The sequence below is a fragment of the Protopterus annectens genome, chromosome 3.part1, assembly GCF_019279795.1.
Source record: "Protopterus annectens isolate FY-2018-M chromosome 3.part1, PAN1.0, whole genome shotgun sequence".
NCBI classification, from domain to species: domain Eukaryota; kingdom Metazoa; phylum Chordata; order Ceratodontiformes; family Protopteridae; genus Protopterus; species Protopterus annectens.
The window spans coordinates 1,328,679,915-1,328,705,634 of NC_056732.1; the positions used below are offsets into that span (position 1 = coordinate 1,328,679,915).

At 41.8% G+C, this 25,720-nt stretch overlaps 1 protein-coding gene across 1 annotated transcript in view; it reads left to right on the plus strand.

Annotated features, from left to right (window-relative positions):
* The first annotated feature begins 3,874 nt into the window (after nucleotides 1-3,874).
* The window catches only part of IMPA2 (inositol monophosphatase 2), a 691,308-nt gene continuing 669,462 nt past the window's right edge, over nucleotides 3,875-25,720 (plus strand). The window contains exon 1 of the mRNA XM_044067365.1: nucleotides 3,875-4,222. Coding sequence (XP_043923300.1) covers nucleotides 4,115-4,222 — 108 coding nt within the window. The 5' untranslated portion in view covers nucleotides 3,875-4,114. The remainder of the gene's footprint in view (nucleotides 4,223-25,720) is intronic.

Sequence of the window (25,720 nt, forward strand, 5' to 3'; positions counted from 1 at the left end):
TATTTTATAATTAAACATTATTTTGATGAAATAATATGGGCGATATTGAAGTGTATTAACCCACCAGATGCGCAGTAGCAAGCACCGCCCAAACCCCGCCTGTGACCATTTTGACTGCACCGCCCACCGTTTGATTGAAAGATGCCACCAAAACACAAGGTAAGTTAGACTGATAAAGATTAGACAGATTATACAGAAAATACCGAAAACGTTATACGTATAACATAAAAACGGAGATGCGATTGATGTGAAATCAAATCATTTCTTTATTTCGCGAAGTTAATCAGCATTAAGAGTATTTTTTTACTGTGTGGGAATATGTACATGTTAAAATCTAGGAAGTGCGATATAACGGTATGAAGAAGGCAGTGCAATCTGTAGTTGTACTTGGGTTAGATAGAAAGCAATTTAATGCAGGGTAAGATAATTAGAATGGCTGTAAAAGGAGATGCTATACTGAAGTGGACTATTCTCAAAATCTTTAAGAATGGTTGACCATGTGGGCTAGGCTAATTGCAGTACTAAACAGTTGTGGTACAGGTACTAAATATACCATGCCACGCCTAATTATGTTAAGTGCATTGGTGTACATGTGGAGTCATTAACAGAAATACAGCTATTCTATGCAAATAAAGTAACCATGAGAAAAGAAATTAAACTAGTGAAAAAAAGCAACGGATCCAAACAGGAAATCACCAGTCGTATAATATCCTTAACGCAATTTTTATTTTGTTACAAGACAAAGTAGCGTTTTCGCTACACACAAATGGTAGCTTCTTCAGAGTGAAGCTACCATTTGTGTGTAGCGAAAACGCTACTTTGTCTTGTAACAAAATAAAAATTGCGTTAAGGATATTATACGACTGGTGATTTCCTGTTTGGATCCGTTGCTTTTTTTCACTATGCAAATAAAGTAGCTCAAGTATCGGAATGGATATCCACTGCTTCAGTCAGTGGAGAAAAGCAAGGGATTATAAAGGTAAGTTTACATAAGTAGCGCACGGTATGGCTGGCAGTTTGGGTGGATACTGGTGGTTAAACAACAGTGACGGTTTGCTGAAGTAAAGGCAGTTTCTAGTTTAGGGACACCATATAGAAATTTGAGGAAGTAATTCCAGAGGAAAGGACTGTACAAGGTAGAAGGTGGTCTTCTAGCTGCTGCTAACATTGCAGATCATTAGAAATTGTTCTATCTGAAATAAATATTTGACTACAACTTTTTGATGAGAAGCTGCAAATCTGAAGGACACATTTGAGTGGCAGTTACTGAAGATCGTCTATTAGGTTTTCTTCTCTCTACAGGAGTTACTGCAGGTGAAGTTCAAAAACTGCAGGGATAAAGAATTTATGTTGGGTACATACGGAGCTTTGGCTGGTGTGGTAGTAGTAGCGCAAACAATTAAATGCTTGATTTAAGTTGGACAATATATGATATGATAGAAGCACCTTATGTAGTGCCTGTTAAACATGTCATTATTAGCATGTGTTTCTGCTTATTAAATGCTCGTGCAACACCTTTGTCTACTGTTTATGCTACATGACACAGATTTACCGTTACATTTGCATTGCGTGTCAATCACTGCATATTGCCGTTGTAATCCCCGTCCTCCGGCATGTCAATCACGGCGGGCACGCCCATTCCAGAGCGAACTCGGTGGTGGGTTAATATGCACCATACCTCTCAAGTGCACATCATTACGAGGAACATACCTCAATTGGGGTCTTAAAAAAGTTCATGTTCCTCAAAGTTCCTCAATCTTCCACATTGAAAAACTCTGTCACACATTCAGTGTTGGGAATTTTTTTAAGTGAAATCCATGGTAAATAGAAATGAATCATATTAATTCATTAAGAGATTTTCTTTATAAGTAAAATCAGCATATTTTAACAATCCTATGGCCTACCTATGAAGCTGTTAGTAAGCCATTAGTATGTGTTCAACATTTTGCCCATTTGTTCCACATTATGAGGGCTAGTGTTCCTCATTTTGGAGATGGAAGGTTGAGAGCTATGTACACTTCAATTTCGCCATAATATGATTGCGTATTATTTACCACTGATTGCTGCGTCTTTCGGTTTTCCCGGTTAGGAGTCGCCACAGTGGAACTCCGTTCCGCTAATGATTGGTAGTAGATTTTTACGTGCCGAGTTGCCGGCCCTGACGCACAACCTTCAACGAAGGTACGCCCATTCACGCATGTCTCCACACAGAAGACGTTCTAGCTGAGAATCGAACAGAACAATGTCTTAATGTGAGGCGACAACGCTACCGCAGCACCACCACTTAAACTTAATGTGTGACATACTCATTTAAATGTGAAACATACTTTTATATAAAACTCGAAACGAGGAACATTCCACATAATGCGGTACCCGTGAGAGATATATACATTTGTCACTACCGCCAAGCAATTTCTTTTAACATCCCTTTTGGTCCTGGACATTGCTTGTTTTAATCTGCTAGCACTCTTGCTAACAGCTTACTAACAAATTCAACTAGGAAGCTCATAGAATGGTTACGATGTGCTATGTTTTTTTTTTTACTAAAATATTCTTTTAATGAATTAATAAGTAATTAGGGACCTGGGGACCCAAGTTGATAGCAATCTCTCATTTGACAACCACGTGGCCAAAGTGGTTAGAAAAACATTTTATATAGCCCACCTAATCATGAAGGGATTCACATCTAGATTAGGGGAGGTCATCGTGCCTCTTTACTCATCCCTCATCAGGCCCATAATCGAGTACAATGCCCCTTTTGGGATGTACCTTACCAAACACCTGCAGCAACTGGAAAGACCCCAAAAGTACCTCACCAAGAGGATCAAAGGGCTGAAACAGATGCCATATGCTGCCCAGTTAAAGAAACTCCAGCTCTACTCAGTGGCATACCGCCTGCTCAGAGGCGACCTGTGCCTGACGTATAAAGCCATGTCCAACCCGGAATTAAGGGACATGCTGCACCTCAAAAAATCCAAATCCCATCGAGCTACACGCTCGAGAGACTTGAACCTCAGCACTGAAATAAATAGGACATGCTGGATGGACAGATTCATAACCCAGAGGCTCCCTTCACTCTGGAAAAAAATCCCAGTCCAGGTTAGGCAGAGCCCCTCATTGACTCTCTACAAGAGGAATCTTGATGAGTGGATGGGAGATCGTAGGTTTACCCCGGGTATCACTTCTGTGTCACCGTTAGACAGAGGCACAGTATACTAACCTCGAAAAAGGGCATAGCAAAATTAATTTAAAATGGGTGGCGAAAGCCAAACATACTCTGGCTAGGCTTATAAATGCCCTAGGGCAGATAGCCTAGTATGAACCTATGAACCTATAATATGATTCAGTTCTATTTACCATGAATATCAGTTACAAAGGTTCCTAACATAGAATGTGTGACGGACCTTTTCAATGTGGAACTTTGAGGATCATGAACCTTTTAAGTCCCCGTAATGAAGTACACTTGGGAGGTAAGGCTAGCAGACTTATATAAATTCATAGGTCACATCTCTGGAGTATGCACAGTTAAACAAATCCAGATTTTTTTAATTCTTACAATCACAAGCAGTCAAACACGTATATAACCTCGGCCTCCACACATTCATTTTCTACAATATTCAGCTTTGCGATAAAGACTTTGAATATGAACTTCATTTTAGTTTTCATCTGAACATGTGCGATTGGGAATGAAATGGACTAAATATTTCTTTCATCCTGTACCAACAATTACTCCATGACAATAATACACAAAAATTGTCAAGCCTTTCTAAAAATGAAGCACAGCTAAACATGCGGTTTACCCAATCTAAAAAACAGCCTGGACACACCCACCCTGCCGGAAGTTTCGATTCGCTGTCATTCGATAACTGACAGTGGGCAGTAGTAGCTGTAGGCAACAGTAACAGTGTGGGAGGAAATTAATTGTTGTAATGCAGCCGCTAGTGCTCTCGAGGACCAAATGACGTATTGGGACTATCCCCCTGCTTGTTGTTTTCATTTCTTTCTTTTTTTTTTTTGAAGGCGGGACTTGGATCATATCCAGTTCTCTTCTCAGCTGAGTCGCTTTAGCTTGCACGTTCTCTGGTGTTCTGTATATTCCGTCCGGGACTAATTCATGGAACAGATGGATATGCAGGCTCCTGAGAGGGAAAGGGACGATTTCCAAGATCAATGGCAAGACTGCATGGACTTTGCAGTGCAGCTGGCCGTCAAAGCGGGAGAGGTAACTATTTCCTGCCTGTGTGGAATTGATGGTTATACATACCTGTGTAAAGAAGCACATTAAAAACGCGAGTAGATGAACCTAAACCGGGATTGTTATAATTTTAACGGAACCCCTAATTCTGTTCTTTCAGTCATAGTTAGACCAAAACAAAGATTTGCCCGTGAATTCTCAGCCAAGGTTGAGGTTACATGTGAGCATCACTGCATTCCGATGCAGCTGCTTATAGTACCTTTTCTGTTAGTAGGTTGTGATTATTTATTTGATAAATAGCTATTGATGCAGATGATTGTAGTACCACTTAGTAGGCTGTGAATACTTATTTGCCAACCAGCATAGTAAAAATAAATGTTCTTGAAAAACTGACTTCGTCTGCTGTCTTCCAGCTATTTCCTGACCTGAGAGGGGTTCCGGTTTGAAGAAACTGCTTATTTGTAGTTTATTTACTCTAAAGCTAGCTGCTATGATTTGATTTAGTTCCTTGAGGTTTGCAGATATTGCCCTGGTAGTGAGAAGCATGCTGCATTTGATTTGCCTGTAATTTGGAGCTCACAAATACTATTGGAATCAATGCACGTGTACTTTGGTCAATACCTTATTCTTTTACAATCTTCTTAGTGTGGATTGCATCAATGTTTTGTTTAAAGATATCTCATGCTGAGCTCCGCATTTAATCATACGTGCTCTTCAAACATCATAGGCATAAATTTGAGAAAAAGGAACCCATTTAAAGTAATTAATAACGTTCCTCTTAGCTGTCACTCCTTAAGCGTATAGTTCCTCATTTTGAGAATTAGAGTCCACCACTGATGTTGTTCCACAATGAAAGTGTCTGATATATAGTCATTAATGCTATTATTTAAGCATATTAATCCATCTAAAACACTGTAGTATAAAGTAACATATTTTAACCATGTTGTGAGCTTCCTAGTTGAAGCTGTTAGTAAGTGTTCTATATTTTGGCCATTCAGTTGTTTAAATTTGTTGACTAGGTAGGTGGGCTAATCATTTGACCCTTTTCAGCTACATCTTCCTGGGTACAGTGATACAAAATTTACGTAGGTATGACAGCACAAACACATTATGTCTATTAAAATGAAAGAAAAAGAACACGCTCGGACTAACCCGGTCAACAAAAGACAAATGAATATATATAACTGTTATCATACCAGGAAAATACTGCAAGCAAGTTAAGACAGCATATACATAAGAATAAACATATCTAGTTATACATATAGTTATTAATATACAAGGGATTTGAGTGAAGTTCTGTTTCTTAACCAATATCACTCAAGCATGAATATTTGGCTTTTGCAAAGAGAGAGAGAATTTTAAAGTTTTTAAAAATCCTACTCTTGTACCAATGCACTTAGCAGACAGATATTCCCACAGTGCAGGCCATGCTATTAAGAAAGCTTTCTCACCTATGTTTAGTCTGTATTTAAGTCTGGAAAGGGTAAGAACATTTTCTTGGCTGTTTCTGAGAGTTTAGTTTTGGTCTTTCATTGGTAATTCCCATTTGAGAGGAGGACAGTACCCTGTTTTAAGAATTTTTAAAATTAGTGTTCCTAGAAGGAGAGTGACACTGTCTGGTATTAGAAGCCAGTGTATTGCATGAAGTACATCACAATGGTTAGGTAAATTTTTATCTCCTAGCTATCTTTAATTCTGCTGTTTGTAGTTTTTGACAATTATAGATGGAGTGCACACTGAGTAGTGGTAGTGACTATTCTAGCTTAGGAAAGAGAGTGTTTTCGACAATAGATTTGCAGGTAGGTGAGGATAGTAAGTGGGAAATTGTTTTCCTTTTTGATGACTGGGTTAGCCCCACTAGACTAGTAGCTTCTTTTCAGTGGAGACTCTAGGGGGTATTTATACTACTAGGGGAGATTTGGCCAGGCTTTATAATTATTTACATATGGTAGCCCCGATGACTCCTGTTATGTTTGGAGTTCCTAAACTCCACAAGGATTTAAATAATCTGCCTATGCTTCCTATTGTGGATGGGAGAAATTAATTTACTTATTCCTGTGCTAAATACCTGGATTTATAAATAGAAAGATCTATTAAAGGATGAAAAACAAATTTGTAAAGACAATCTAACCAGTTGGATTTTAGAGCTGATGATATATTTTTGACTATTGATGTTAAATATTTATATTCAGCCATACCCCAAAATATAGGAATTCCGTGAGTGACTGAATTTTTATTAATGAAGGGTTTAGCACAGGAAGTTAACTTGTGTGAGGAGCTGTTGAATATAGTCCTTAATATTTACTGTCAAAAATACAAAAATTATTACTAGCTGCAAAAAACAGGTTTTGCAGTAGGCTCATAGTATTGGGCCATCTTTGCTAACATTGTGGTGACCAATGGGAGTGGAGATTTATATTTAATAATAATATGATAAATGATAAGTTACATTCATAGGCATGCAACCTTAATGATATTTTTATTGTATGGAAGGGCTAGAAGAAAAATATTAATGATTTTATCTGATGTATTAATAGTATTGCTGAGTTCTTGTCCTTCACACATGAGTTTGATACAGAAAGGATATCTTACTTGGATGTACTTCTAGAAAAGGAGGGGAGAATAAAAGGTACATTTCAAAAATATTTAGGAAAATACATCTTCAAATACATTTTCCCATTTTACAAGTGCCCACCCTTATCAGCATAAAAAATCTGTAGTTAAGGGTCAGCTCATTCGAGCAGCATGGATGGTTTCCCTGGAACATCACTTTCTGTGTAATAATTTAATGGAAATGTTTACTAGAAGGGGGTACCCTAATCAGTTACTTCAGGAGTTAGTTAATGAAGTTCAAAAGAAATGGTTAAATGGCCATTTTAAATCTATTTTGAGCAGTGAAACGCTTTCTGTTGATGAACATGTAGATAATGGAATAAAAGAATCCTAAAATGTTAAGAAGGATATTGTAGAAGAATTAGGTATTTATGGATGAGAATGCATTTTTTAGGGACAGACTATGCGAAAAGCCAAATATAACATTTCAGAGAGGTTCTAACTTAAAAATATTTTAGAGAACTTGAATTTAAAGGAAGAAGGGAGGCCTTCTTTAATGAGGAAATGTGGTTTCTGTCCCTGTTGTAAACTTATTTATGCAGGTAGTACTTTCAGTATGAGGGTCCCAATATTAAATACAGGGTAGTTATAATTGTGGCACTAGGCGAGTGGTGTATTTAGCGTTCTGTCAGGAATGCTGTTGTTTTTATGTGGGAAAAACTGAACATAAATTTAAGGAGCGTATTTATAAGCATAAATATAGTATTAAGAAGGATAAGACAAATAACACATTAGCTAGACATATACATATTAACCAGAGTCACCATTTTAAATGTATGTTAATTGATAATGTTAAAAATGACATCAGAGGGGGGCCATGTTCCTTAACTTTAGAGAAAAGAAAATAATTGATATGGCAGATTTGCTGAATGCCTATGCTTGATCAGGTGTGAATGAACACCGTTCGATTAACTGTTGAAAATTATAGCTTTAGCTAGATGATTAAAAATCATTCAGTATTAATACATTTCAATGATAAAAGAGAAGGACAACATATGAAAATATTAGGTTTGTATACTTGTGATGTTTTGTGGTTTTCTATACTTATTTATGTTTGTTGTTAAAATGATTCTTTTTTTCATAATTTTCCTAAGGTATTTAGTAAAGGGTGGCATGAATTTGGTAATTGTATGAATGGTAATTGTGATTGTATTACTTTATGTATATATATGTATATATTTTCGTAGTTAGAGAACGTAGGAATTGTTTTGCATGATTTTTTACATTACTGTGCCTTGGTGTATGTTAGTATTTATTGTTTATTTTTTTATAACTTTTTATGAATGTGTTTATTAATGTATTTATTGACTTATTAACTATGATTGCATACTAACACGTTATTTGGTCAAGGAAGGAGGCATGTTTTATAACTTTAAGGGTAGGAGAGTTTAAGACTGATGAGGTCAGGATTTGAAATGTCACATGGTTAATTTGTGGATAGTTTAAACTAGTGAATTGAACTTTTTTTCTGTCTAATGAAGTTCATGGTATGACAAGTGGACGAAAGGGTTTATGAGTGTACAGTAAACAGTATTAATGATATGTTTCTCTCATGGCGACCTTCCTTTTCCTACACCATTTTTTATTTTATACTATATGAAGAGAGATATGATGGAGCTTACAAAATATGTATCCGAGGCAAGTGTGAATCTTGAGCAACATTTTACCATCACCAATAATTATGGTGCAATACAAACAAAAGATTATTGACGTCAACAATTGCCTTCTGGTGTCATTGTAAAGTGTCCTGTTATACATACATATATGTACATGTGTAGATATATATATTAGATATAGATAAATTGATATAAACCTTGGAGGAGATGGTAAACAGCCCCAACTACTTTGCTAGGAATGGTCTACTCCTACCCCCCCTGATTTTGTTTATTTGCTAAAACTTTGTCCATCCCTTAGTGCCTTTTTTTAGGCAACTTCAATCCTCAAATGCTTCCAACATAAAACATAATACGGATAACATAAATGTATTGGTTTTCAGTGCATGGAGCCCTGACAAAAAAAAAAAAAAAAAACTCCACACCCTACAATCACTCCTTACCCTGGAAAACATCAATATGTGCATTGTTAAACAGACATTGTTAAAGACCATTGGAAGCACCCCATCAGTGAAAAGTTTCAATGTCTACCACATGTTCAGGTCCACCAGACTAGATGAGGGCACTAAACGTGTCCAGACTAGTTAAGTCTGGAATTCTACCATGTCCTGTTAACAGGACCCATTAACACTTCATGGCTAACTATAGGACTCCCTTTGTCATTCTCAGTCCATAACTCCTACCCGATTAGTACAGAGTTCTATGCTTTAAGCCTAACACCATTATCCTAGGGAAGTGCAATTGTCCCTCCATTAACTGAGAGATATGTACATCTTCTTATATGTATGCCTAGAGATTCTTCAACTTCATCAGTATAAGCTGTCTGGACTCAGTCCGCACCCCAACCAGGGGTAATAAAATCCTGGACTTGGTTGTCATCAGTATGAGACAGCTGTGATCTCTGCCATTTGAAGCTCCCTGTCTGGTCAAATCGGTCCACACATTAGTCACGTTCACCTTTAAAAATGAAGCATCGTCCATTACGTTGGTATTCAGAGATTATGCCAAGACTAATTTACTTAATGTGAGTGATGACTTGGCTAAACTCAGCATCTCCTTCTAACTTAATGACCCCATTGCATATGAGGAATCCTTTACTTCCAAATTCTGTGCAGATGTGAATAGTTGCATAGATTCATCTGTCCCCATCAGACATAGATACAATGTCACATTCAAACATAAATGCCTGTGGTGGAACCCAAATATAAACAGGTTGTATAATAAAATAAAAAAAAATAATAATTGCATGTAAAAATAAATCTGGACCCTGAGCAGATCAGTCAGTGTCAGATGTGAGGTAAAAATTGCCCCCCCAGGCAAAGGACAGTCACAAAACTTTAATTATGTTACAAACCTCAGAAACCATGGTCAGTACTGTGCAGAGTCGATAATAAATTATTTCAAATACCTGGACCAATAGGACATAGCCAGTTTAATAGTAGATACATTTAGCTCTAAATTCATCCCCCTCCCCCCTCTGACATTTCCAGATTTCATACCAGCATCTGCACAACTTTGTCACTCATCTTGTGTATTCATATAAGAAGATGAGGCTTGGGTGTTCGTTTAAGTTGTTTATTACACACAAACACATCAGGCTGGATGACTGGAACATAAAACCTAAACGAGCTAACTAATTGAATGATTGCTACACACATACATGCGTTCACTTCGGCTGCTCACTCAGAATGGCATTCTTGCTTGTACATGCTCAGTAATTATATGCACATGCCCATAGACTGGAATGGCTCTTAAAGGTACAATACGCACTCTGATCTACATCCTCCCTCTTTAACTATTCTGTTATGCAAATAAAAATGACAGTTAGATGAGCATGCAAATTATACAGACGTATATAAACATAAACAGTCATGTTCAGGTTGCTGTGTATCTAGGACTAGGTCTTGAGAGAAATGACCTGACCTTGTAATGTATTAATCAGAACTGTGTATAGCAACAGGGATAGTCACTGGGGAATGTTCTGCTTCGGGATTTTCAGGGATACTTTCAGGAACAGGAACAGACGATGAAACATTCTCTGGAACAGGAACATTGGACAAATTAGATTCTCCATTACAGGCAAAATGTTGTAACCCTGACAATGACACCGGTAGTAAATGTTTCTGATTCTGCCTGAATTCCATACCTTGCGACTCGGTGATGTACGATCTTTGTTCTTCACAGTATTCCTTACACAAAAATGTTTCACAAGTCCTATTCGGTCAAATCCTTTTGCTGTCTGCATCCTCACTATCTCTCCTTCTTTTAATGGATTCAGAAGCTTGCTGGTTTTGTCATAGTAGGGCTTTTGAGACAAACGCTTCTTTGGGAGTTGAGCTTTTACTGCTTTGTTGTTTTTAGCACTTTACTGATTGGTAGTGTGGCTCTGGTTTGTCTCAACTTGAGCAGGTGAACTAAGTAAACTGTCATGAGGAAGGTTTCTGAGATTAAGCAGATTTAGAAAAACATCAGTATTTTCCCCTTTAGATTTCTCCAACAGCTGTTTTGCACTTTGAACTAAACATTCAGCCAAGCTAATAGATTGTGGGTATACAGGACTAATAGTAACATAAAGTCCCACATTTCAGCAAATCTTTTGAACTGCTGACTTGTAAAGTGTGCGCCATTGTCAGAAGTGACTTTGTGCAGACTACCGTGGACAGAAAAAAAAGAAGTTATGTACTCATCATAACGTTCCATGTATGTAGTCCATCTCGCCGAACATTATTACATGTGGGTTCATCCGACTCGGCCGCTTAGAAAGCCTGAAAACTTCTGATTGGCTCGTGGATAATAGGTATCCCATGATGCATGCGCACATTTCCCAGATCTTGTTCACTACTAGTCTACCAGAATCAGACATGTAAAAAGGAACAAAGGTTCAGAAGAATAAACTGTAATAAAAGGAGCTCTTGTGGCAAAAAAATACTATAGAAAGGGAAAAAAACTGTTTCCAGATCCTCCAGGAAGGGGGCTGGTGGGTGGGTTTGTAATAATGTTCGTCGAGATGGACTACATACATGGAACGTTATGGTGAGTACATAACTTCTTTATGTTATGTAGTCCTATCTCGCCTCCATTATTACATGCGTCCCTAGCATCTTGAATGGGTGGCTCACTGGAAAATACGCCTGAGTACTTGGAACCAAACTAAGCTCTACCCCTGGAAGTTAAATCCAATTTATAATGGGAAATGAAGGTATGAGGAGTAGCCCATGTTGCTGCTGTACATATGTTATCAATAGGTGTCCTGGCTTGGAAAGCAGCAGAAGTAGAGAAAGACCTGGTGGAATGCGCTTTAACTTTAAAGGGTAACTCCTTTCCTTGAGAACTGTAAATAAAGGAAATACAACTAGAGATCCAGTTCGAAAGTGTAACCTTGGAAACTGGCAAGCCCATTCTCGCCTCAGCAAAGGAAATAAACAGCTGTTCTGATTTTCTAAATTCCTTGGTCCGGTGGATATAGAAACGTAGTTGCCTGTGAACATCCATTTGGTGGAATGTATACTCTGCTTTGTTGGAGTGATTAGGGAAGAACACTGGCAATTCAATTGTTTGGTTTAAGTGAAATTGAGAACAGACTTTAGGAATAAAGGAAGGGTTGGTCCGGAGAGAGACCCTATCTTTGTGAAAAATTAAGTATGGAGGTTTAACAGACAGAGCTTGTAATTCAGAAACTCGCCTGGATGAGGTTATTGCTACCAGAAAAAGAGTCTTCCAAACAGAAACTTCAACTGACAACTATGGGCTGGCTCAAAGGGTGGCAGAGTAAGTCTAGACAGAACTAAATTCAGGTCCCAAGGTGGAATGGGGTCTTGTACAGGTAGTCTCAATATCGTGGAACCCTTAAGAAAGGATTTGCACAGTTTGTGAGACGTAAGACTGGAATCATTAATCCCCACATGAAAATGAGATATTGGTGCTAGTTGAACTTGGAGTGTAGCAGCCGCTGAACCTTGGTGAAAGAGTTCAGAAAGTAACTCTAGAACAATAGTAATGGGAGCTTTAAATGGATCAACTTCTCTATTGTGTGCCCATTTGGAAAATCTCTTCCATTTACTATGATACAATTTTCTGGTCGAAGGCTTGTGAGAAGAGGTAATAATATTAGTGACAGCTGGAGACAAAGCATGAAGCCTGACTAGTGATGGAACTGGAGCAGCCATGCTGTCAGTTTGAGAGTGTAGAGACTGGGGTGAAGAGAACCTGACGTGTGTCAGGAGGTCTGGCACTGGGTCCAGCGTCCATGGGCAATCCAACATGTGAGGCCCGAGAAAAGGGAACCAAATCTGACGAGGCCAGTAATTGGTGATGAGCATCATCTTGCTTCCCAACAGCATTGCTTTCTCTATGACCCTGGGGATGAGTAGAAAAGGAGGAAAATCATAAAGGAGTCCCAGGGGCCAATAGTGGACTAGTGCATCTCTTGGAGACTCCCCCAGAGGGGGGATGAGAGAGAAAAAGGTGCTACATTTGGTGTTGATGGGACTGGCAAAGAGGTCGCAGCAGGGTTGTCCCCACTTGTGAAAGATCATGCTGGCTATTTTCTGGTTCAAGGACCATTTGTGAAGTAACAAAATTGCCCTGCTTAGCTTGTCCGCTATTACGTTGGAAGTCCCCGGGATATGTGTTGCAACAAGAAAGCGTTGGGAAGAAATCGCCCAATCCCAAACTCTCATGGCCTCTCGACATAAGCAGTATGATCTGGTCCCCCCTTGTTTGTTTAGATACCAGACAACTGACATGATGTCGGTCTGGATAGCTATCGTCACTAGAGGGAGAAGGTCGTGAAGTGCTTGCAACGCTAGAAGCACCGCCCTCATCTCTAGGATATTGATATGCAGATGGGCCTCCTGCTCTTGCCATGTGCCTTGGACAGTCCTGCCAAGATAATGTCTCCCCCCACCCTATCTGAGAGGCATCCGTGGTCACAGTGGCAATGGGTCTGTGCGGTACAAAGGGAGTCCCTGTGGTAAGATGACCTGGTTGAATCCACCAACATAGGTCCTTTTTGCAAGAATCTGTAATCTGGATCTGATGATGTAGGGGCAGCTGTTGAAACGACCACTGGGATGAGAAGAGCCACTGGAGTATTCTTATATGTAGTCTTGCTAAAGGAACCAAGGTTATGGTTGACGTCATAGTCCCGAGAAGCTGCAACACCACCTTCGCTTTGACTCTTTGAAGGGGAAGTATTCTGTAAATTCGTTGCACAAGATTCTGTATTCTGTCTGCAGGCAGTCTGGCTGACATCTCGACTGTGTCTGTGTTTGCTCCTATAAAAGTTTTATAGACTGAGTGGGCAAAAAAAGAGGATTTTTCCCAGTTTATCGAGATTCCCAACTGGGAACAGAGCTTGATTGTGGAATCTCTTGATTGAATTAGGTGATGCCTGGTGGTGGCGGTCAGGAGCCAATCATCCATGTATGGAAAGACTTGGATTCCCTGACGCCGCAAATGAGCTGTGACTACTGCCATGCACTTGTTGAACACCCGGGGGGCTATGGTGAGACCAAAGGGCAGTGCCCGAAACTGGTAGTGATTGGCTGCCAGCTGGAAGTGTAGGTAGCTCCTTGCTGCTTTGTCCATCTTTAGGTGGTAGAAGGTATCCTGGAGATCTGTTGAGCACATCCAGCTGTCTCTCCCCAACAAAGGGAGTATGGATTGTAGAGTGACCATTTGGAACTTGGACTTCTTTACATGCTTGTTTAACCTGCTGAGGTCTAGGATGGGTCTCCAGTCCCCTGTTCTTTTTGGAACTAAAACGAACCTGGAGTAAGTTCCGAATCCTGACTGGTCTGTTGAGACCTTTTGAATGGCTCTTTTTAATAGCAGCTTTTCTGTCTCTATAGCCGCTTGATCCCTGTGATTGGGTGGTACATCTGGGATTCTTTTAGGAGGACATGGAGGATGGGAAAAGGGTATAGATTAACCTCTGGTAATGATGTCTTGTACCCACTTGTCTCGAGATTGAGCCAGGCTTCTGGGTACAAGGACAGGTGACCCTCTACCGGCTCCAGAGACGCACAGTCAGGTTACACATCAGGAACGCTGATAGGGATGGTCACGAAAGGAATCACGATCTCCCTGATTTTGTGGGCCTCCCCTGCCTCTAGGGCAATGTCTACCATTATTTCCTCCTCCCCTGCCTCTGAAGGAGGAATCACCTTGTGTGTTCTAGAAAGGTCTCTGTGATTTCTTGAACCACATTTTGCCACTCTTCTGACCTTTAGCGTAAGGTCTAGAAGGAACGGTAAAATGGACTCCCATGTCAGAAGGAGTCTTTCCTTCCTGCTCACACCTGGTGGGGGTATCTTTCACCTTGGGTCCAAAAAGAGAGGATCCGTCCACGGGAGCATTGGTGAACGTAGACTTGAAAGGCTCAGCAAAGTTGCATAGATGCATCCAGGAATGTCTCCTTAATGAGACTCCTGAACCCGTGGCCCTACTCGCACCATCAGCTGCATATGAGATCAGCCGCATGGAGGAGTTAACAATAGATGTGAGGGTAGCCAACTGAGCTGACACTGTAGATGGGACTGCTTCAGTCGAGGTACCCTGAAGAACATCTCCTAACTCCTTTAAGAGATCTCTCTGAAGTCTTGTAAAATGTGATAGTTCAGCAATCTGAGTGTAAAAGCCGCTGAAGAGAAGATACACTTCCCGTACCTATCCATCGTCCGGGATTCCTTGTTAGGTGGATGGATAGAAGAAGAAGTCTCTGCTAGCTCCTTCTTAGTGGCCGCCACCACCACCATGGCATCAACAGGTAAACCCTTAGATAAAAACTCTTTGTCCTTAGGGGTGGAGAGAAATGTATTTGGCCTCCTGGGGACCAGTTCCACAGCATCAGGAGTCTGCCATGCCTTCTGACTCATGAGATCTAGCAATTCATCAAATGGAGGAGACGCCCGTGAAGCTGAGGGTTGAGACCCAAAAGCCTTCAGGGACACTGACTCCTCATCGGAAGGGGTAACGGTGGGCCAGCCGCCTCTCTGTCTGAGGATCTCCAAAATATCTGCAAAGGAGACATCTTCAGAGGACGACTTGGGGGACCCCTCCGACTCATCGAGGTCAGTGTCAGATGTGACAGACTCATCAGGGGAGTCTACATGCTTCCTCTTACATGATCTCTTCCGAGGGGGCTACTCAGTGGGGTCTTCTGGGAAGGTCGAGGACCACCCAAACAGGGGTCCTGAGGCTGTGAGTCTCTACCATCCCGGGAGGAGAGAGGATGCTGAGACTGTAGTCGGTGCTTGAGGGAGTATAGCATCGGTACTCCTATGTGGTACGGATGAACTATCCAACATGCTCCTCATCTTTACGAAAACCAATTCATCCAGCTCCGAATGATGCCCCGGCTCCGAGGAGAGCATAGGCACCGATGGCTCCAAAGGAATCGGCTCCAAGAATGATGTAGGGTCCGAGCTCACTCGGGCTGATGCATCAAGAGGAAGACTCTGCACCAAAGAGGTTCTGTTCCATGTGTCCCCCTCGGGCCTGAACGAAGAGCTTCGGACCCAAGCCCTGCTCCAACGAGACAACCACCTGGGGTGCTGGAGCCAAGGACACCCATATAGTCGGTACCGACAGCGTCTGCCCCAAAGGCCCAATCTGGGTTGGAGGAGGAAACAGAGCAGGGTCGGTAACAGGAGTCAGCTCCGAGACAGAAGTGGTCGGAGCCGATAAAAATTTTGGCAAGGCCGACGACTTAAGGAGTCTGAGCACCACTCTCTCGATGTCTTCAGAAAAGCTCCTGGAGGATCTGGAGGACAGAGTTGGAGACCTCGCTCTCTATAATATAGGTGATTTTAAAGTAGAGGAGACTGGTGGAATGTCTGTAGACCGGCTCTGAAGAGGACTGCTGGTGATCGGCACCGAAGCACTAGGTGCCGACACTGCATTGTCAGGATCGGCTCCGAGGACAGTGGAGCCAAAGAGACAGAGACCATCTCCGATTTAGGTAACTTCTGTGGAGGTTCAGAGACAGAAGTTGAGGCTGGAGAAGGCCTTTTGGAGGTCTTGCCCTTATCTTTACTGGAAGAATGCGACCTAGCAGAGGAGGACGAGCTGGCTAGGTCTTCCTCGAAAGAAGGTTTTAGCAATCCTTTTAGAATCAACTTATTCTTCCATTCCTGGAGCACTCTAGGACTAAGGAATGGCAAAAGAGACAAGTCTCTTGAATATGTATAGTTCTAAACAGTACACACAGACACTATGTCCATCAATGATGGACATTTTTTTAGAGCATTTAGTACACTTTTTAAATCCTGACTATTTATGCTCTTTATGTTCCTTAGACATAATGGCAGTCTCAATAGGCGATTGATGAGAAAAAGCAACACACTCACTCAACACGAGAGGAACTAGATCCTCTAACTTAAACAGATCTAGCCCTATTTCTCACAACAAACAACCAAGGGCAGTTTTACTAGGTTCTCTAACTTAAACGAACCTAGTGTAAAGGAAAGGAAAACAGACAAATGCCTCTAAGTAAAATGCACACACATACGGGAACACACACACAAAAAAGGCCAACAGGCCCAAAAATTTTATAGCAGGACAGTCAAATCCAGGAAAAAGTAAAGTCCGGTTAAATTGACACAATCGGTTATCAAAATAAGGCTAACAGCAATAAGAAAAGCACTTCACAAGAAGTTAAAAAACTTCTAACAGTCATAATAATAAAGAACTAAATCACTTGGCCACGGCCAACCAAAAGAAGCTTCTGACTGAAGAGGCAAACGAGATCTGGGGAATGTGCGCATGCATCATGGGATACCTATTAGCCACGAGTCAGTCAGAAGTTTCCAGGCTTTCTAAGCGGCCGAGTTGGAGCCGAGGATCGGCTCCGAACCCACATGTAATAATGGAGGCGAGATGGAGTAAATAACATTGTCTCTTCAGTTTTGTAACCAATGTGAATTAGAGTCTAATAACATGAAGTAATGTCGACCATTCCATTCGAAATAATCTGTAGCTACTGTCGATCAAGGTAGTTCAGGAATCTGGTTTAGCTGAAGTGGTTCTTTTTGTTTATGTGGTTTAGTACTCTTACAGACAGGACAAGCTGAGAGTTCCTTTTCAATATCATTGGACATAGAAGGCCAAAATACTAGCCCTCTTGTCGTCCTTGTAGTAGAATCAGTTCCTGGGTAGTCATGATGCAAGAATTTAATATACTCTTGTTGAAAGGATTTTGGAACAATCACTTTTGGACATTTCATGATGATACCATCTTCCATCAAAATCTCGTGTCTGTAAGGAAAATACTGCTGTACATCTACTGGTAAGCAATGTGACGCCCGTGCCCTGGCCCCGCAATCAAGGAGCCTCAATCTTCAACAATAACACCAGAGAGGGCATTTTACATGAGAGGAAAGTATAACAAATACACACAGTAAAGTGCAATTTCCCATAAGAGCACACAGAGATCACAGTCAGTCTGGGGCTGGTCGCTCCCTTTCTCTCCAGGTCCCCAATAAGACTCCCCACTGGCACAGCTATAGGGTCCAGATCTCAGGCAGTTGGGCAAGCTAAAATCTCCAGCACCATCTCTGTCCAACCATTGCTTCATGTCCCTGCCCACATAGCTGACACACACACACACTTTGAGATAAGTTTATACAACCACACAGACACTCCTGGGGAAGGCTGGTACAGGTTTTCCAGCTGTGCTCCTTTTACCCAGACTATATGGTAGTACCACTTGCCACCACCCGCTACCCAAAGGCCCTTAAAAGGGTGTCCAGTTATTACTGTGCAATATTATTATCCAATTGGTAGATGTGACTAAACAGTCAAGGCTTATTAGAGTGACTTGGTACAGTAATCACTATAAATATGCAGTGTACTCTAGAGCTTAAATTATCTCTAGACAAACCAGCCACAGTTAAAAGGTTTTAAAATATTTAATAATAAATAATTAAAACCACAAGACAATACTTTCTACTCCACAGTCAGTGCTAGTCAAGAGTTCAGAGATCACACAGAAATACTTAAAATAATTCAGTAGTACAGTTCTGACATCACAGAAACACTCAGTCTAATCTTTCTAGCTATTCCTAAAAGAAAACACAAGTGTAAGATAACTTGCATAAGACAACAGGCAGAGTGCTGTGAGTTAGATGATCAAGACAAAAATGCTTAATGCCTTCTGATTCTCTCTGTTTAAATTGCTATTGCAGTTCTGATAAACATTACATAATTTCACACTTTCCTGGTGTTCCCAGGCCAACAGAAACTGCATCTACATTCTTTTACACCTCCTTTTGTTATTTTGCAGCTGGTCAGGAGCAAAGCAGTAAAAATACATTTGCATGTTTCAAGCTAGCAATTTAACTCTTGGTTAAAACAATAGAAATAATTTCTTCATGTAGACTTTTCGGCACCACTGTATACTTCAAAGGGTCACCACATGCTTTACTTTGGTCAGTAGAGTGCACTGTTGTCACATTTATTTCCAGTTCCACATGTAACAGTATTTCTTTACATTTAAGACCACAAGCCTGTAGTTTACATTCATATTTACAAATGACATAATTATCTACAAAATTCTATCTGGCTAGGCTGGCAGCCTTCACATTTCTCCCCCCTGGAGAACTCAAGCTAGTTTTTCAAGTGACCCTTAAGAAACGCCGCTTGAGAGGGTCAGGTCTGAGTATACCTACCCCATTCCCTGTCTTCAGAGCCCATCTGCATTGGCATTGCTACTCCCACTGCGGTGCTGCACTGACATACATGCTTGCAATCCTAGGCTCCATCTTGGCAACTTGGCATTTTGCTGGGTGGCTCTGTTTAACCATGTTAGGGGGTTGTGATATGTCATAACAGTTAATTTACTTCCATACAGATAAGGCTGAAGCTTCTGCAATACCACAATATGGCTAGACTTTCCTTTTCTACAGCTGCATAGCATTCCTCCCCGGGTTGGAGCATATGACTGAGATAAACCACTGGGTGCTCTTCCCCCTCTGAAGAAATCTGGCTAAGTACAGCCCCCATGCCGTGGTTCGAAGCATCCGCCTGCACAACAAATTATTTGCTGTAATCTGGACTGGCAAGCATAGGGTGCCCTCCAAAAGCTTCTTTAAGCTTCTGGAATGTCTGCTCACATGCTGGGGTCCACACTACCTTATCTGGCCTGTTCTTCCTTGTTAGGTTTGTGAAGGGAGCAGCTGTGGTACTATAACTGAGGACAAACTTTCTATAGTACCCTGCTGTCCCTAAAAATGCCCTCATCTGCTTTTTAGTAACAGGTGCAGGCCATGTCTGAATGGCTTCCACTTTGGCAGGTTCTGGCCTTTATCTTACCACTCCCCACTCTATGTCCTAGGTAGGAGACCTCCACCATACCCAACTGACATTTGCTCGACTTAATGGTCAACCCTGCCCTCTGTGGTCTGCCCAGCACCTCCCTAACATGCTGAAGGTGCTCTGGCCAGGAATGGTTGTAGATGGCAATATCATCTAGGTAAGCAAGGGCAAACCTTCCTGCTCTTGCTAGTATATTATCTACCAGCCTCTGGAAAATCTCTGGGGCATTCTTCATCCCAAAGGGCATCTTTGTGAACTCGTACAAGCCAAAAGGAGTCATAAAGGCTGATTTCTCTCTAGCACTGGGAGTCAAGGGCACCTGCCAGTAACCCTTGGTAAGATCAATGGTTGTAAGATACTTAGCTCCACCCAGCTGCTCTAAGGCCTCATCTGTCCTAAGCATGGGGTAAGCATCTGACTCTGTGACTATTTAATTTCCTGTAGTCCACACACAACCTGGTGCTGCCATCAATCTTTGGCACCAGCACCACTGGGGAGGTCTAGGGACTGTTGGACTCCTGAATCACCCCTAGTTCCAACATCTCTCGTGCCTCCTCCCTCAGGTTCTGTCTGACTCTCTCTCAGGCACCTTATAAGGGGCCTGCCTAATAGGCCTTTGGGTTCCTGTATCCACCTGGTGCTGCACCAGGTGGGTGCACCCTGGTTTCCCTGTGAACATGTCCCCAAATTCCTGCAACACTGCTCGGATTTCTCAAACCTGGGTAGGAGATAGCTGCTGGGACATTGCTACTCCTTCCACTGAGGTGTCAGCCTGAGCCTCACTGAGGAGATCAAGTCCCCACATCTCCCTCAGTCTCCTTCTGCAGTCCACTGCAAATGCTCAGCACAAGGGCCTCCCTATCATGGTAGGGTTTCATCATGTTAGCATTGTACAATTTGTGCCCCTGCCATCTGCCTAGCAGTCCCACCATGTAGTTAACATAACTTACCTTTCTTGCCACCTTGTAGGGTCCCTCCCAAGCTGCTTGCAGCTTGTAGTGTCTGACAGGAATGAGAACCATTACCTGCTGCCCTACAGCATACTCTCTAGCTCGAGCATTCCGGTCATACTTTTTTTCTGTTGTTGGGCTTCTGCCAGGTTCTCCTGGGCCAAGCTCATGAGTTCCTTGAACCTTGTCCTGAGGTTTAGGGCATATGCCACAACAGACTCCTTGTGAGGCTCACACTCACCTTCCCACTCATCTCAAATTAAATCTAGTGGTCCCCTCACCCTATACCCATACAGCAACACAAAGGGTGAAAACCTGTGGATTCCTGGGGAACCTCTCTGCAAGCAAACAACAAATGGGGCAAATATTTGTCCCACTCCCTCTTAAACTGATCTACAAATGCCCGTTGCATGAACCAGATTGGAGTTTAACCTCTGAACAAGACCATTAGTCTGGGGATGGTAGGGGGTGGTCTTCATGTGCTTCACCCCACAGGACTTCCACAGACAAGCCAGCAGGTCTGACATGAAATCAGCACCTCTGTCAGTCAATATTTCTTTTGGGAAACCTACCCTGCTGTGAATCTCTAACAAAGCATTTGCCACCTTCTCTGCCTCAATGGAGGGTAAAACCACTGCCTCAGGGTATTGTGTAGCATAATCCATTACCATTAGGATATACTTTTTCCCTGTGGAACTTGGGGTACTCAGAGGACCCACAATATCCATAGCTACCTTCTGAAATGTCTCCTCAATCACAGGCAAAGACATCAAAGGAGCTCTCACCTTGTCCCCTGCCTTGCCTATGTTTTGCACTGCTAACATGTCCTGCAGTACCCTGTTACATCTCTGGAAATTCCAGGCCAATAGAAGTTCTGCATAATAAGCCTCTTTGTACATTTTATGCCCATATGACCTGCAAAGGGAATATCATGGGCTATGGCTAGAGGTGCCAAACAGTAGGCTGTAGGTACTACCAACTGCTGTACTCTCTCTCCTTCCAGCCCTCCCTCAGGGGTCCACTCTCTGTATAGTAACCCTTTGTCCCAGTATACAGATTCCCCCTTTCTTTGAGAATCAGGTGCCTCTCTAGCTACCTGCCTCAGGCCTTGCAATGTAGGGTCTGAGACCTGAGCCTGTCTCAACTCTCTCCTTGTAACCCTTCCCAGCTCCCCTTCCATAGGATGTCTGACATCCTCTGACAATGGTGCCTCACTGTCAGCCTGGGTACTACTACTCACCTCTACCTTTGCAGTCACTCTGTCCAAGGGAACATCAGTACCCACAAGCAGCTGTGGCTTGCATTCAGTCTCACTGCTACAGAGTAGCTCCCTCCCAGAAGTAACCACCTCAGCAGTCCTGGCTGCAAGTATGCAGTCTGTCCAGGTCTCCCCCAGGTTACCAGACCCACATGCTTGTCTCCTAGCCTCACTGCGTGTAACCGCATAAGCACATGGTACTACCTCATACAAATTCTTCCCTATCGGGACATCTGCAGGATGGTAGCTCGGTTGTCTCAAGACAACTTACTATTGGCATTTTGTCTTTCCCACTTACTTGCTCCCTCACCATTGGCTCCCCACCTTGCCTCCATGGACATCTGTATGCCACATGGCCCCACTGGTTGCATTCAAAACATTTAACCCTAGCTCCTGGACATATACCTGGACTAGTGGCTTCCCCTGCTACTGGCATGTTCTTTTGAGACAGTCTGTGCTGCCCACCATGGGTTCCTTTAGACCCATGAGCAGTATTGGGGGTCCCCTTCCTGTGCAGGGATGCCCTGATTGCCAGATATAGGTCTCCCTTCTTTCCCAACTCATCTGAAGTGGCACATTGGCTATCGGCTAACCAGATCTAACCTGATCCTTATGTCCTCAGACAAAGTGCTAAGGGCTTGTTCCCTCAGCAAAAGGTCTGCCAGCCCTTCAGATGTGGTGACCTGACATCCACTCACCCACCTATGGAAAGAAGTACTCAGGTCAGCAACATATTCACACACACTTTCATCTGCCTTGCGTCTTTGCTTACGAAACTTTTTGCTATATGTTTCAGGTGTTAGCTTAAACAGTTCTAAAAGACTATTTTTTACAGCAATATAATCAAAACATGCAATGTCAAACATTTTGGACAGAACAGTTACAGCTTTACCATAGAGTAAGGGGGTCAGGAATTGCACCCAGAGCCCTTGGTCAACTTCATACTGTTTACATACCCTCTCAAACATATGAATGAAACTGTCAGAATTATCCCCCTCTTTAAACTACGGAAGAAATTTACTGACCTTTTGTACTTCTGGCGTCCAGTTACTCCCTTCCCCATTACCTCCATGACTCTGGTGAAGAGTCAGCATCTCCTTCTCATGCTGCCTCTGCCTCTCTTGGTCACCAGCTTGCAGATGTAACAGTTTCTCATTCTCCTCAGCCTGCAAACATCACAGTCTCTCATTTGCTTCTTCTTCCACACACCTGGCCTCCAATTCAAGTCTCTTTAGCTCCAGCTGGATTTTTAAGTCCACTGCAGAAAGGTTGAGCTGTCCAAGGCTGCAATCAGGTCTGCCTTAGTCAGGTTACCATGCACCAGTCCCCTAGCCTGGCACATCTCGGCCAGCTGGCTCCTTGTCAGCTTTCCATATTCCTCTGCTGACATGCTGCTTGCTCACCCTGACTAAGCTAACAAAAGAAATAAAACAATTGTGATCTGAACTCTGTATTCACTGCGTGGCTGTTTTCAAGTACAAAAAACACTTTCAAAGCTCTCTGTACAAAAGCTACAGGATTCACTCTACCCACACCACTACAAGCCAATTAGTATTTGACAGCTAATTAATATGTGATGTAGATATCCCACAGCTGCCAGACACAAATGTGCGAGGATATCTTATCCCAACCACAGCCACCACTGATGCCCGTGCCCTGGCCCAGCAATCAAGGAGCCTCAATACTCACCACTAACACCAGAGAGGGTGTCTCATATGAGAGGAAAGGATAACAAATACACACAGTAAAGTGCAATTTCCCTTGAGTACACAGAGATCACAGTCAGTTCGGGGCTGGTCATTCCCTTGCTCTCCAGGTCCCCAATAAGACTCCCCACTGGCACAGCTATAGGGTCCAGATCTCAGCCAGCTAGGCAAGCTAAAATCTCCAGCACCCTCTCTCTGTCCAACCAGTGCTTTGTGTCCCTGCCCAAGTAGCTGACACACATACACTTTGAAATATGTTTATGCAACCACACAGACACTCCTGGGGAAGGCTGGCACAGGTTCTCCAGCTGTGCTCCTTTTACCTAGACTATATGGTAGTACCACTTGCCACTACCCAGCAAATATTTATCAGCTACCCAATGGCCCTTAAAAGGGTGTCCAATTATTACTGTGCAATATTATTATCCAATTGGTAGATGTGACTAAACAGTCAAGGCTTATTAGAGTGACTTGATACAGTAATCAATATAAATATGCAATGTACTCTAGAGCTTAAATGATCTCTACACAAACCAGCCACAGTTAAAAGGTTTTAAAATATTTAATAATAAATAATTTAAACCATAAGACAATACTTTCTACTACACAGTCAGTGCTAGTCAAGAGTTCAGGGATCACACAGAAATACTTAAAATAATTCAGTAGTACAGTTCTGGCATCACAGAAAAACACTTAGTCTAATCGTTCTAGCTATTTATTCCTAAAAGAAAACACAAGTGTAAGATAACTTACATAAGACAACAGGCAGAGTGCTGTGAGTTGGATGATCAAGACAAAAATACTTAATGCCTTCTGATTCTTTCTGTTTAAATTGCTGTTGCAGTTCTGATAAACATTACATCATTTCCCACTTTCCTGGTGTTCCCAGGCTAACAGAAACTGCATCTACATTCTTTTACACTCCTTTTGTTATTTTGCAGCTGGTCAAGAGCAGAGCAATCAAAATACATTTGCATGTTTTAAATCTAGCAATTTAACTCTTGGTTAAAACAATAGAAATAATTTCTTCATCTAGACTTTTCAGCGCCACTGTCTACTTCAAAGGTCACCACATGCTTTACTTTGGTCAGTAGAGTGCACTGTTGTCATATTTATTTCCAGTTCCACATGTAACAGTATTTCTTTACATTTAAGACAACAAGCCTGTAGTTTACATTCATATTTACAAATGACATAATTATCTGCAAAATTCTATCTGGCTAGGCTGGCAGCCTTCACAAACAAGATTGCTTTGATGGCTATCCTCAACTGATAAAGTGGTTGACCTTCTGGAGAATTAGATCTGAAGCTGTGGAAGTTCCAAGTTCATCAAGATGTGTGGAAGAAAAGTTTCTCACTTCCATGACATCAAAATCAATTTTTCGCATTCTCGTGCTGTTCATTGTTTTTTCTTGGCAATTAGGATAAATTATAGCAATTTAAAGAAGTTTGCATTTTGTGTAAATCAAGTGGAAATTTTACTTTTGCAATTTTAACATGAGTTGCAATCTCGCAGGAACTGTGTACATTGGCTTTTTCAATATAGTGATGACAGGTCGGTGGTCAGTTTCGATTTGAATAGGTCAGCCTTAAATATTATGAAACTTTGAACATGCAAACACAATTGCCAAGTGTTCCTTTTCTATTTGAGCATACTGCATCTCGATTTGGGTTGGAGTTCTGGATACATAGGCTACTGGCCTTCGCTTTTGAAGAATGACTGCACCAAGACCAAACTTTGAAGCATCACAGGAAAGAGTTACTGGTTTGTGAACATTGTAATATCTTAAGGTTGGTGGACTGGCAATTTTCTGGACATCGAATGCTTTTTGGTGTTGTGTTGACCAGGACCAGGTTACATCTTTATATGTTAGCACTCTTTTAACGGTGCTGAAAGCTCACTCTGATTTGGAATGAACTTTCCCAAATAGTTGACCATGCTAAGAAAACATTGTAAGGCTGTGACATTGTCATGAGCTGGCATCTCAAGAATTGGTGTTTGAATTTACATTTCTGAGGATTCAGTTTAAGGTTCACTTCACGAGCATATTCCAGAACTTTCTTGAGAT